The 12,351-nt window shown below is 41.6% G+C and overlaps 1 protein-coding gene across 2 annotated transcripts in view; it reads right to left on the reverse strand.

Annotated features, from left to right (window-relative positions):
- piezo1 (piezo type mechanosensitive ion channel component 1 (Er blood group)) overlaps nt 1–12,351 on the reverse strand; it is a 267,968-nt gene that overhangs the window by 90,724 nt on the left and 164,893 nt on the right. For both annotated transcript variants that reach the window (XM_030070245.1, XM_030070244.1), the window contains exons 31-32: nt 7,873–7,973; nt 6,313–6,463 (exon numbers count right to left, since the gene is read on the reverse strand). In XM_030070245.1, the coding sequence (XP_029926105.1) occupies nt 6,313–6,463; nt 7,873–7,973 (252 nt within the window). The remainder of the gene's footprint in view (nt 1–6,312; nt 6,464–7,872; nt 7,974–12,351) is intronic.

The following is a 12,351-nucleotide window of genomic DNA, read 5'->3' on the forward strand; positions in this document are numbered from 1 at the left end:
TAAGTGTTGAAATTGGAGATTTAACATTGGATAATTATCCTCCACTAAATTTTGGGAAATTATTTCAGAAAAGATTTCACTTTTTATACAAAACAACAAATCTGATTCAACCTCTCCCTCCCTTCTCTGGGAAACATTTGAAGTGATGATAAGGGGAGAGATAATCTCTTACTGTGCCAGGGCAAGAAAACAGAGATAACGAAGACAACAGGAACTGATGGAAGCCATTGTTTGAATTGATAGACGACACTCTTAATGCTCTAATCCCAGTGTCCAGATGGAATAAAGCTGAATTCCTTTCAAGGTGTACAAAGGGTACTTATGAGTACGGCAACAAGGCCAGCCGGTTGTTACAGTTAAAATTATAGTTAAAATGGCAGTCTGCCTCTCAATTTATCACACAAATTCAGAAAAAAACGCCAAACTTTAGTTAAAGACCCCTCTGAGATAAATTATGTTTTTGCTGAGTTTTTCTCTGATTTATACAAATCAGAAGACCCACCTGAAACCGATGTAATGGATAATTTTTTTAAAATAATTTAGATTTTCCCACAATTTAAGAAAAAAAAAAAATTCAGATGCTCCACTTCTTTTAGATGAGATAACAGCTAAATCCTAAACTAATGCAAAATGGCAAGGCACCGGGCACAGACGGTTTACTGGCAGACTTTTTTTTTTTTTTTTTAATTCTGACAAACTTGCTCACTTGGTCTTGGATATGCTTAACAACTCCTTAGAACATGGCTCCCTTCCTTTATCCTTAACTCAAGCATCAATTTCTCTCATTAAAAAAAAACAATAAAGACCTAGTACAATGCAGCAGTTGGAGACCTATTAGTTTGCTTAACGTTTGTAAAGTTGTTGGCTAAAAGTCTTGCTAGCCGTCTGGATCCATGCCTTCCAAGCATCATTTCTAATGACCAAACTGGCTTCATAAAAGGAAAACAGTTATCCTCAAATATCCGCTGCCTGCTCAATTTAATAATGACTAAATCAGACACTGAAGATGCTGAATTTGTAATCTCTATGAGCACAGAGAAGGCATTTGACCAAGTAGAGTGAGGTTATTTATTTTCAGTGCTTAAGAGATTTGGTCATGGTGATAGATATACTTCATGGACTCATGGTTGTTATGTTGTGCCCCTACTGCTAGTGTCATTACCAACTCTACTCAGTCTAAATTTTTCCCCTTTAACATGTGGCTGCCGCCAATGCTTGTTCTTATTACTTTTTATTGTTTTTATTGTTTTTATTGTTTTTATAGACCCCTTCACAGCTTGTAAACAGTGTGACGTAATATGGGGGGGGTGGGGCTTAGCTGGAGGCAAAACATCTTGAACGCGCTAGCTTGTCAGTGCAGATTAGCATGCTTTAACAGAGTGTTTATGCTAAAATGGATGAGGAAAACGACAATTTTAGTGGATATGTGAGTACACTCTTCAGGACCGTGAAAAAAAAATTGACTCTCGCTGATGGGACGAAATTCCCCGACCCCTACATGATCACTCATTGGTTGGATGATTTGACGGTACTGCCCGAAAAGATATTACAAAAGAAAGATATTACAAGAGATATTACAAGAAGTTAGCAGGTTCAACAAACTCTTGGCATAATCTTATGCGCGGTCTTATAACCATCTTCCAACGAATATTTAATTCTCTGCGCAGTAACACTGCACCTTCATCCACGGGATCGTTGTCGAAAGAATATGCCATGTTCGTGAAAAAAAAAGTCGCCACCTAACTGCTAATTGACTTTTAATAAAGGCCTACTGACTGTTTTATTATTATTATTATTATTATTATTATTATTGTTAAAATAATGGACGGAAGAACTAATATGCCACCCCAAAACTCGCCTGCTGACTGAATGAATGAGGAAGTTAAATACCGTGTGTGGCTGAAAGAGGGCGGACACAGAGAGAAACTCGAGGTTTCATGAGAAAAACTTTGTCCCGGTGGACCAGGTGAGTTTCATGGAGTCTGTTACTGCGGTAACTCACCGAGAGCTTAAGTTACCTCCCTCTGTGAAACAGGCTAGAGTTACCCCTCTTTCTCTGCTTTGAGTTACCTCCCTTTGTGAAACAGAAAACTCAGTTTCCCTCATTTCAGGATTAACAGACTCAGAGTTTTCACTAAACCTGCTTTGTGAAACGGACCCATGGACAACACTGAGTTAGCTAGTGGTTAGCATTAGCGTTACCATGTAAATAATGATTAACTTAACGTTATTTCAGTCACAATTTAGTCTAGTCCATGAGGTTATTCAGGCTGAAACTGATGATAGATTGCATATTAACCACCTTACCTGATATGAAGTGTGCGCTGCAAACACAGGTGTTTTTGGTGATATTTTCGGTCCAATCCTTTCGTTTAATCGCGTTCAACCACTGCTGTCCACGATTTTTTTGAGTTGCAGCTGCTGATGTTCGATAAAATTTTACGTTTGTGTTTTTAGTTTTTCGGTTTTGGCACCCAAAAACACAGCAGGACGACATTCTTCGTACAGTGTGTACAGTGCTTGCCTCCAGCTTCAGTTTGTTTTGCCTCCAGCTAGCATTGTGACGTCACAGTGACGTAGGCCATGAAGGGGTTTTTGCTCATTTTACTGTAAAGCACTTTGGGAGGCCATTGGCTGTGTTAAATGTGCTATATAAATAAAGCTGACATTGACATTGACAATGCTGTCCCTTGTCGCCGATGCTCTTCATGGTAGCAATTGAACTGCTTTCCATCTCTTTAATGAGCTCACCACTTTTCGGTTCTTTTTCAGGTTATAAACTGAACATTGGCAGGAGCAAATGTTTCCCCCTTAATGATGCCGCAGAACAGACTCAAATTTTACCTTTCCAATGGGCCTTGTCCAAATTTCAGTATTTGGGTATTAACATCTCCCATAGCTTCTCTTTACTTCATAAATACAACATTGTAAAACTGGTCTTCAAGATTGGAACTATCTCCCCTTGTCACTTATAGGAAGAATCAACTCAATCAAAATGAATGTTTTACCCAGGGTTTTGTTTATTTTTCATTGTATACCAATATTTCTCTCCATATTTTTTTTCAAGGACCTTGATAAGATCATTTCCTCTTTCATCTGAGCAGGGAAAAGCCCTAGACCCAAATACTCTACAATGAACTAAAGAAGGTGGTCTTGCATTACCTAATTTGAAATACGTGGGAAAAGGAGCTTGGCACTACTTTTTTATTTTTTCACTACATTTTATGCTCGCTTTGATCTCCTCAACAGAGAGTCAGCTGTAAAGTCTACTCCGCCTGCAGAGGACCGGCCACTGTCAGTATCCACAGTGGATGTGAGGAAAGTCCTGCTGAAAGTGAATATGAGTAAAGCTGCTGGGCCTGACAACATCCCTGGCCGTGTACTAAAAACATGTGCCAACCAGCTAGTAGATGTCATTACCGTCATTTTCAACATATCGCTGTCACAGGAGAGTGTTCCCACCTGCTTCAAGACAGCCACTATCATCCCTGTGCCTAAAAAGTCTGCAGTGTCTGATCTAAATGACCACCATGTGGGACTCACCCCCATCCTGATGAAGTGCTTTGAGAAACTGGTTCTCCAGCACATAAAGAACAACATCCCTGCCAGTCTGGACCCTCAGCAGTTTGCATTCAGAACCAACAGATCCACAGAGGATGCCATCTCCACTGCTCTCCACTCAGTCTTCACTCACCTGGAGAAAAGCAGCACCTACATCAGAATGCTGTTTGTTGATTTCAGCTCAGCTTTCAACACAATCTCCCCCATGAAGCTGATTGGAAAACTGAACCCTCTGGGCATCAGTACCACTCTCTGCAACTGGATACTGGACTTCCTCACAAACAGACTCCAGTCAGTTCGGATTGGCAGTCTCTCCTCCTCCACTCTAGTGCTAAGCACCGGAGCCCCCCAGGGCTGTGTGCTCAGCCCCCTCCTGTTCACGCTGTACACCCACGACTGCAACCCCCGACATGGAGAGAACTCTGTTGTGAAGTTCGCGGATGACACCACCATCATCGGCCGGATTTCCAACAATGATGAGTTTTCATATCGGGAGGAAATCAACCATCTTGCAGAATGGTGCACAGAAAACAACCTACTGCTCAACATCAGCAAAAGAGCTGATAGTTGATTTTAGAAAAAAGGAGGCAAAGACACACAACCCTGTCTACATCAATGGAGCTGAGGTGGAGCAAGTGAGCAGTTTTAAGTTCCTGGGAATCAACATAACAGAGAACCTGACATGGACTTCACATATCTCTGCCCTGGTTAAAAAAGCCCAGAAACGGCTGTATTTCTTTAGGAAACTTAAGAAAGCAAAATTCCCACGCCAAGTTCTTGTCAGCTTCTACAAAGGAGCAATTGAAAGCATCCTGACACCCATCTACCAAGCATCAGTGATATTGGGGAGGTGAGGTGCCTGCGCAGAGCCAAAAGGATCCTAAAATACAACACCCACCCCAGCCACAGCCTGTTCACCCTGCTGCCGTCAGGCAAAAGATACAGAAGTATTTGCTGCCGTACCACCAGACTACAGAGCAGCTTCTTCCCTCAGGCTGTGAGACTACTAAATGCACCATCTGAACTCCTCCAGGCTTAATAATTCTATTTTCTACACAATCAATCAATTAATCAATCAAGAGGGAACCACACTTTAATTTCATTATTCAACCTGTTGTATAATGACAAATAAACTTCCTTGTATCCTTGTATCCTTTTTCAGGTGAATGGTAGCAGAGAGACATGGACAGGATTAATTCTACTTCATCTTGCGCCAGTCTAACATTGATTCAGTTCAAAGTCCTATACAGTGTAAAGTTAAACTTGTGTAAATTTAAACTAAACAAACTGTTTAATACAAGGGACAAGTGTGACAGATGCTCTTTATCACCTGCAAATCACACATATATGTTTTTCTCCTGTCCAGAGCTGGAGGCATTTTGGTTCTCTTTCTACAATACCTTTTCAATAGCCTTTAATAGGCACATGGCTCCTTTGATTTCTGTTTTTGGTGTCCCTGGGGAATTAGCCCGTTTCACTGTCGAGGAGAGCAATATTATTGCATTCGCCTCTCTTGTAGCTTGTAGACGTATTTTACTTAATTGGAAAGATCAAAAACTACCTTCTTCTAATTCTTGGCTGAAAGACCTAATGACCTTTCTACATATAGATAAAATTAAGTATAGTATTAGGGGCTGCTCTGACAATTTTAACAAAATTTGGGACCCTATTCTCTCATTTGTTAATTCTGTTCGATCTCTGGAAGATTAGCCTGTTAGTTTGACTGTCATTTTGTATGTTTTATATGTTATATTTTTCTTAAAAATGAAAATTTGGGTGATAAGTCTAATTTTAGAAAATTTTATGTGCTGTACTAACCACCCAATAAAAAAAAAATACATGTGGAGAGAAAAAACAGAGAATGGGATTTATGGAGGATAATTATTGCTGGAGGTGCCTAAGGAAGAGGGTACTTTTCATGTTCATTTGTTTCTCCTTTATGGAAGCATGTAGTGAAATGTACTGGAGAATGACTGCATAAACCACTGCCAGAATCTCCCTGGCTGTGTTTATTAGGTGACCAGTCTCTTCTACTACCAGGTATATCCAAACTAAAATTTGGACTTGCAATAGCAGGATTTATTTGTTCTTCAAGGATAATTTTTCATCATTGGAAGAGTCTGACAAAACCTGCTTTTGATGAACGGTTTAAGTTGATGACGGACATCTCTTCTTTTGAAATATTAATAGCAAAGACTAATAATTACCATGTGAAGTTTTATGAAGTCTGGTATAATTTTTCATTTTTCATAAAGAAAGAAATGTAAAGGACTGAAAATATTCATTGTGAGTACCCTCTTATTTCTTCTCCTTTTTTAAAATCTATTTTATTATTATTTTCATTATTATTTATTTATTTTAATTGTCCAGTGCCAAGACTTGTTGTTTGTTGTATTTGTTTTGTTAATTGGCTTCTTTATGATTACTGTAACAAATTGTATTATGTTGCTTTACATTGCTTATACAGTGGAAAACACAGTAAAGCAATCGAAATCTGCTTATGCTTTTTATGAGCCAATTTTTTTTTTCACTGTTATTTGCAGTCTGAATGTCATTTGATACTTTTACATTTTATGGTTTGCTCAACTTTGCTGCTGACTTGGCCAGGATCTCTTGAAAAAGATATTTTGAATCTCACATGACTTCCTGGTTAAATAGAGGTTAAATAAATTAATAAAAAATAAAAATATTGTTTCTCACAATTTGAGACACTTGGCTGTGGATATGAAAATATGAAAAGAGATCTTTTACCTGGGACTGAACAAGCCTCTTGATGTAAACCCTCTCTGTCCTCCTCTCTTCTTTCTTCCTCTCTTCTCTCCAGCCTCTTCAGTTCTCTCTGCCGTCTCTGGCGGTCTCTTAGAGCAGCCTTTACACTAGTCACCCATGCCTGATAGGCCAACTGATAAATGAAGACCAAACCAATTAATTTATTTCACAGTAACATGTAACACAAAGTGAAAACTTAATTATCCCCAGAGATTGTATCCTGCTTATATTTGCTGTTGCAGCAAATAGCAGCAGGACACAGCAAAAAAATAACAATTATCAAAAAAAAAAAAAAAAATAGAATACAAGCATTAACGCATCAGTTGGGGATTGCCTTTTGAAACCCAGGAGCCCATGGAGGTTCTTTATTTCAGAAGGTTTTCTTTCACCCTCTGAACAAATTCAATTAATTTAATTTATTTTTTTAGTTTTTGAGGGAACCTTTTTGCTATTATCCATATTTCTGTGGTATTTATATATAATAATAATTTCTATATTTATATAATCTCATGGTATTTTCTTTTTTTCCTAAAATTTTCTTGTAGTTTGTTACTGTTTGCTAATTTTCTGCTTTTTCTGGTAGTTTTCTTGTAAATTTTGTTTTTACTTTATTTGTAATTTGTGCCAATCAGGGGCGGTGCCAGACAATGTAGAGAGCCGGGGCTTAAGCCCGGGCTGACTGGGGGGTCCAGGGGTATGCTCCCATGGGAGAAAATTTTGAAAAACAACCCCTTAAATAGTGGTTTCAGGGGACTTATATATAGAAAGCATTCAAGTTATTGTATAATCAATTAGGGGTGTATGCCAATGACAGGCAGAATAATAAGAATCACTTTATTGTCATTGTCATGGTTAACAACAAAATTAAGTAATAAAGTATGACTGCCATCTTGCCTGGGCGGGGAATCAAACCCCTGGTCTCCTGCATGGCGCCGCACCTGGTGCCAATTGGTGGTAATTTTCATATAATTTAATTCTAAATATATAATGTTTTCTGAAAAAAATCAAGTGAATTCACTAGGTTTCAGAATACAGAATACAGAATACATAATGCCTTTATTGTCATTGCAAAAGAAAATGCAACGAAATTTGCAGTGCTACATCTATGTCAGTGCCCGGTTAAAAAGACAACATTAAAAAGAAACATTACAAAAATATCAAAAACATTCATGCTACTAAAGGTAAATCAAGTAAATAGGATGACGTAGTTGTAATGTAAAAGAGAAGAAATAGAATATATATGGGTTATATTAACAGAAAATTTGCTATTTCACCACTCGCAGTGGGAAGAGACATGGGAATATGAAAAAAAAAACAAAAAACAATGTGAATTTGAGTATTTGGGAAATACTGATCTGTTGGCACAAATTAAATAAATAGACCACAATACAGCCTCCTATTTAAATGATGTTCCTGAACAAATAATTAAGATCTAAAAAGACTTTCTGAAAGGATTAAAGGATTATATACTGCATGTTTATCCTCCATATATAGAAATGTCATGGAGACTGAAAAATGAACTGAAAATTCAAGTCCTCTGACCTGACAGGCAGTCTGCTTCTGAGGCTTCTGGTCTTCTGACAGCAACTCCTCTTCATCCTCACTGTCCGATTCAAACAGGTAATACTCTCCTGAGTGGAGCACTGCAAAAAAATCAACACATAATAATCTCCTCCTCTCTGAATGGCTCAAACACATTACATTTTCCTCAGAAGTAGTGTGTCTACAAGATGGTGGCGCGTTCGTACGCAGCGGCTTTGCTCTCTCTGTGGATTATTATTTACCTGTTGTTTGTCATGTTTGTACGGTTGTCGACCAGCTTCACTTCATACAGAAGGGATGATCTTTTAAAGATCGGAGCTGCATACGGCAGGATGGACATTTTCAGGAGTCACAGCTACAAGAACATACCGCTAGAGATTGCTCACACAGCGGGTTCTCAGTGGATCACCATACCGGCACTGGAGGGAGCGGAGACAGTAGCGTGGCTGTAGCGCCAGCGTCCTAACTAGGTTAAGGAGAGCTGCGCACAAGCAAGCGCTGCTCAGCAACAAGGTGGATGAGCTGGAGATGACCATTGCGGCACAAAAATCTGTCTTGAATCGCTACCTGATGGTTATAACCGAAACCTGGTTCCACAGTGGGATCCCAGGCTAACAGGCCACACAGCGCACCAGGCAGACAGGAAGAGAGACTCCGGTAAGAGCACTGTGCATTTACTCCAATAACCAGTGGTGTACCAATGCAACTATCACTGACACACACTGCTCACAAGATCTGGAGTATATTATGGTGAGATACCAGCCCTTTTATCTGCCACAAGAGTTTTCTGTCTATATCCCACCTAGCGCTAACACTAAGCTAGCCCTGGACACTCTGCTATCTGTCATTAGAAAAGCACAGACTACTTACCCAGACGGGATTTTCATTACAGCTGGAGACTTTAATCAAATTAATCTGAAAACTGTCCTTCCCAAATTCCACCAGCATGTCCCATGTGACATGTCCCATGAGAGGTCCAAATACATTGGATCATGTCTACAGCAACATCAAGGATGGATAAAAAGTCTCCACACTCCCCCACTTAGGCCTGTCTGATCTCTCCCTTTTTCTCACCCCGCCATACAGACCTCTCATCAACAGAACTAAACCCTGTGTGAGATTGATAAAGACATGGCCGGAGGGAGCTTCCAGCCAACTCCAAGACTGCTTTGTGCGCACACACTGGAATTTATTTGCTCAAGAGGACATTAACAACTCTTCATCCACTGTCCTATTCTACATCAAGAACTGTATTGACTGTGTCACTGTGGACAAGCGCATCAGGTGCTTCCCTAACAACAAACCGTTCCTGATGTTGCAGGAACTGAATTCCGTTCCTGCAACATCTGTTGCAGGAAAGGAATGCAGCCTTCAGGTCCAGTGACAAGTTGCTATAAAGTACTGCCAGGTCCAACCTAAAGAGAGAAATAAAGGCAGCTAAGGGAGACTACAGACAGAGAATAGAGGGACACTTCACTGAGGGGGACACACGGGAAGCATGGTAAGGTATCCAGCACCTCACTATTTACAAAAACAACAGCAAAGACACCACCACCACCAGCAGTGACTCTCTAGGAGAGGAACTGAATCACTTCTTTGCCTGCTTTGAGGTGACTGATACAGCCACTGAATACCTGCTGCCCCAGCCTCAGACAGCCTGGTTCTTTCTGTCAGCACAGAAGATGTCAAAAGGGTGCTTCGGAGAGTTAACCCCAGGAAGGCTCCTTGTCCTGACGGCATACCAGGAAGGGCACTGAGAGACTGTGCCAACTAGCTGGCAGAGGTATTCAGCACAATATTTGGCACTCCTGAGTCTCTACGGTGCTGACGTGCTGACGTGCTGACGTGCTGACGTACTGACGGTGAGCGCATTGTTTCCTTCCGGTCCTTGAGCAGTGCTCGTTGCTACTGTTTGTTGTTAGCATATTAGCTAACAACCCCCCTGTCCCCAGCCAACAGTCCCCGAGCAGCCAGGGGCACAGGGAGGGCAATGCGGCTGGGTGACTGCCTGAGCGAAGCATAGCTGCAAAACAAAACACACAAGACTCCCCCAACCTCTTCACATTTTGAAAGGATTTTCCCCACTCAGTGACACACCCGCTGAGAAACCATCTTTGATCATTGGAGACTCGATTCAATCAATCAATCATACTTTATTTGTCCCACAGGGGGAAATTTGGTTTAAGTTACATCACACAAAGACATAACAAATGTCAAATGTCAAACTGGGGAGCACAACATGGCATTAGCAAAAAAACACACCCCAGCACAATAAGCACATATTAGACATTACAACATGACTCGAGACAATGAGTCCTGAACAGAGTAGAAGATCGGAGAGAAAGAAGAGAAAGGAGAAAGTGAGATAGCGGCCTTCCAAGGTCGCTGGGGCGCCGAATTGTGGATAAGGTGATTGTTTTGGTCAGAAATGGAAAATGATAAATGAGAAATGTGAAGTTAGCAACACCAGCGACCATAGCTAAATGCATTCCAGGGGCCAGAGTGGGGAACGTCGAATCAAATTTGAAGTTGCTGGCTAAGGATAAGTGTAAATATGGTACAATTATTATTCACTGCGGTACAAATGACTCCCGGCAACACCAATCAGAGGTCACTAAAATTAGTGTTGAATCGGTGTGTGCGTATGCAAAAACAATGGTGGACTCCAGAAATGGTAGTTTTCTCTGGACCCCTGCCCAATCTGACTTCGGATGAGATGTCATCCTTCCGCCGCTGGCTGTCTAGGTGGTGTCCAGAAAATGAGGCTTTATTAATAATTGGCATTCATTCTGGGGAAAACCTGGTCTAATTAGGAGAGACGGCCTCCATCCCACTTTGGATGGAGCAGCTCTCATTTCTAGGAATATGGACAGGTTTCTTAGACCTAAAGCCTGACAACCCAGAGATGAGACCAGGAGGCAGAGTTGCAGTCCTACATGCTTCTCTGTGCTTCCATTAGAGCAGTTACCCACTCAAATGCCCATAGAAACTGTTGGTGTGTCTCAAATCGCGCACTTCCGTTAGTCTGTAAGTACACTTAGCTGACAATACACTTACTGGCACAGTGCGCGAATTTCGACAGTGAAGGGTGTCTCAATTGGCGCACTTCCCGTTGAGCCACAGCTCCTTCTTCTTCTTCTTCTCCTCCTCTCTAATTCCGAACGGAGATTTACTGCCAACTAGCGTCGCCCGCGAAAATAGCTCTATTTATTACTGATTTTGACGGATTCTGAAATTTATCATTTGTTATTGAAGAATCTGAAACAAGTCATCATGTCTGTTGCCCCCTGCCTGGTCACTATCGTTAACAGTTCCCTGGTCACAGGTGTGGTGCCTTCTTATTTTAAGCAGGCGGCAGTCCAACCACTCTTTAAAAAGCCCAACCTGGACCCCTCCTCTCCACTTAACTACAGGCCCATCTCAAAATTACCGTTTATATTCAAGGTGTTAGAGAGAGTTGTAGCTAACCAACTCAACTCTTATTTGTCCACCTATAATATTGGTGACAAATTTCAGTCTGGCTTCCGGAAAAAACCACCGAGTCTGCACTCCTTAGAGTTTCCAATGACATTCTGATGGCCTCTGACTCCGGCAAATGCTCTGTCTTATTTTGCTCCTGGATACTCATGTGAAGTCTCTGAGTCGATATTGTTTTTTTCATTTAAGAAACATTGCCAAACTGTGTTCTGTCATCTCGCACTCAGAGCTGGAGATGGCCATACATGCATTTATCTCCTCCAGGCTTGATTATTGTAACTCGCTTTTCACTTGTTTAAACCAAGCATCCATAAACCATCTCCAACTGGTCCAAAATGCAGCTGCTAGATTACTCACCAGGTCTAAAAAATCATGTCATACCACACCAATACTTGCCGCCCTACACTGGTTACCGGTTCCTTTTAGGATCCAATACAAGCTACTGCTGTTTACTTTTAAGGCTATCCACGGTTGCGCGCCCAGCTACATTTGTGACCTCATCCACCATCACACCCCCAGTCACTCTCTGCGGTCAGCTGACCAGGGGCTCCTGGCAGTGCCTCGCACTAAATTAAAAACTAAAGGTGATCAGGCCTTTGCAGCAGTAGCACCACTTACTCCCTACCCCCTGGTGCTGCAGCTGACAGTGGGCATCAGGTGAGCCGACCGCAGCACCGGCCGCTCACCTGTCAGATCCAGCAGACCTGACCGGGTGGGTGCGGTACCGGCTGGTGCCGCGGCCGACCCACCTGATGCCGGCTGGTGCCTTGGCTGGCCTGCCTGATGCTGCCCGGTGCTGCGGCCGGCTTGCCTGATGCCGACCGGTGTCGCGGCCGGCTTTGATTTTCGGTGGTTAAGTTATCCAGAAGTAGACGTGTACACATCCTATCTTCAAAATAAAAGCATCACCACTGCTTCTAAGGTATTAGAGTTTTATTTTTGTAAACAACCGGAAGTGACTGTACTTTGCACAATCGCTAGCTTGAGAGTTATCCAAAAACG

The sequence above is a fragment of the Myripristis murdjan genome, chromosome 15 (genome assembly GCF_902150065.1).
Source record: "Myripristis murdjan chromosome 15, fMyrMur1.1, whole genome shotgun sequence".
Taxonomy (NCBI): Eukaryota; Metazoa; Chordata; class Actinopteri; order Holocentriformes; family Holocentridae; genus Myripristis; species Myripristis murdjan.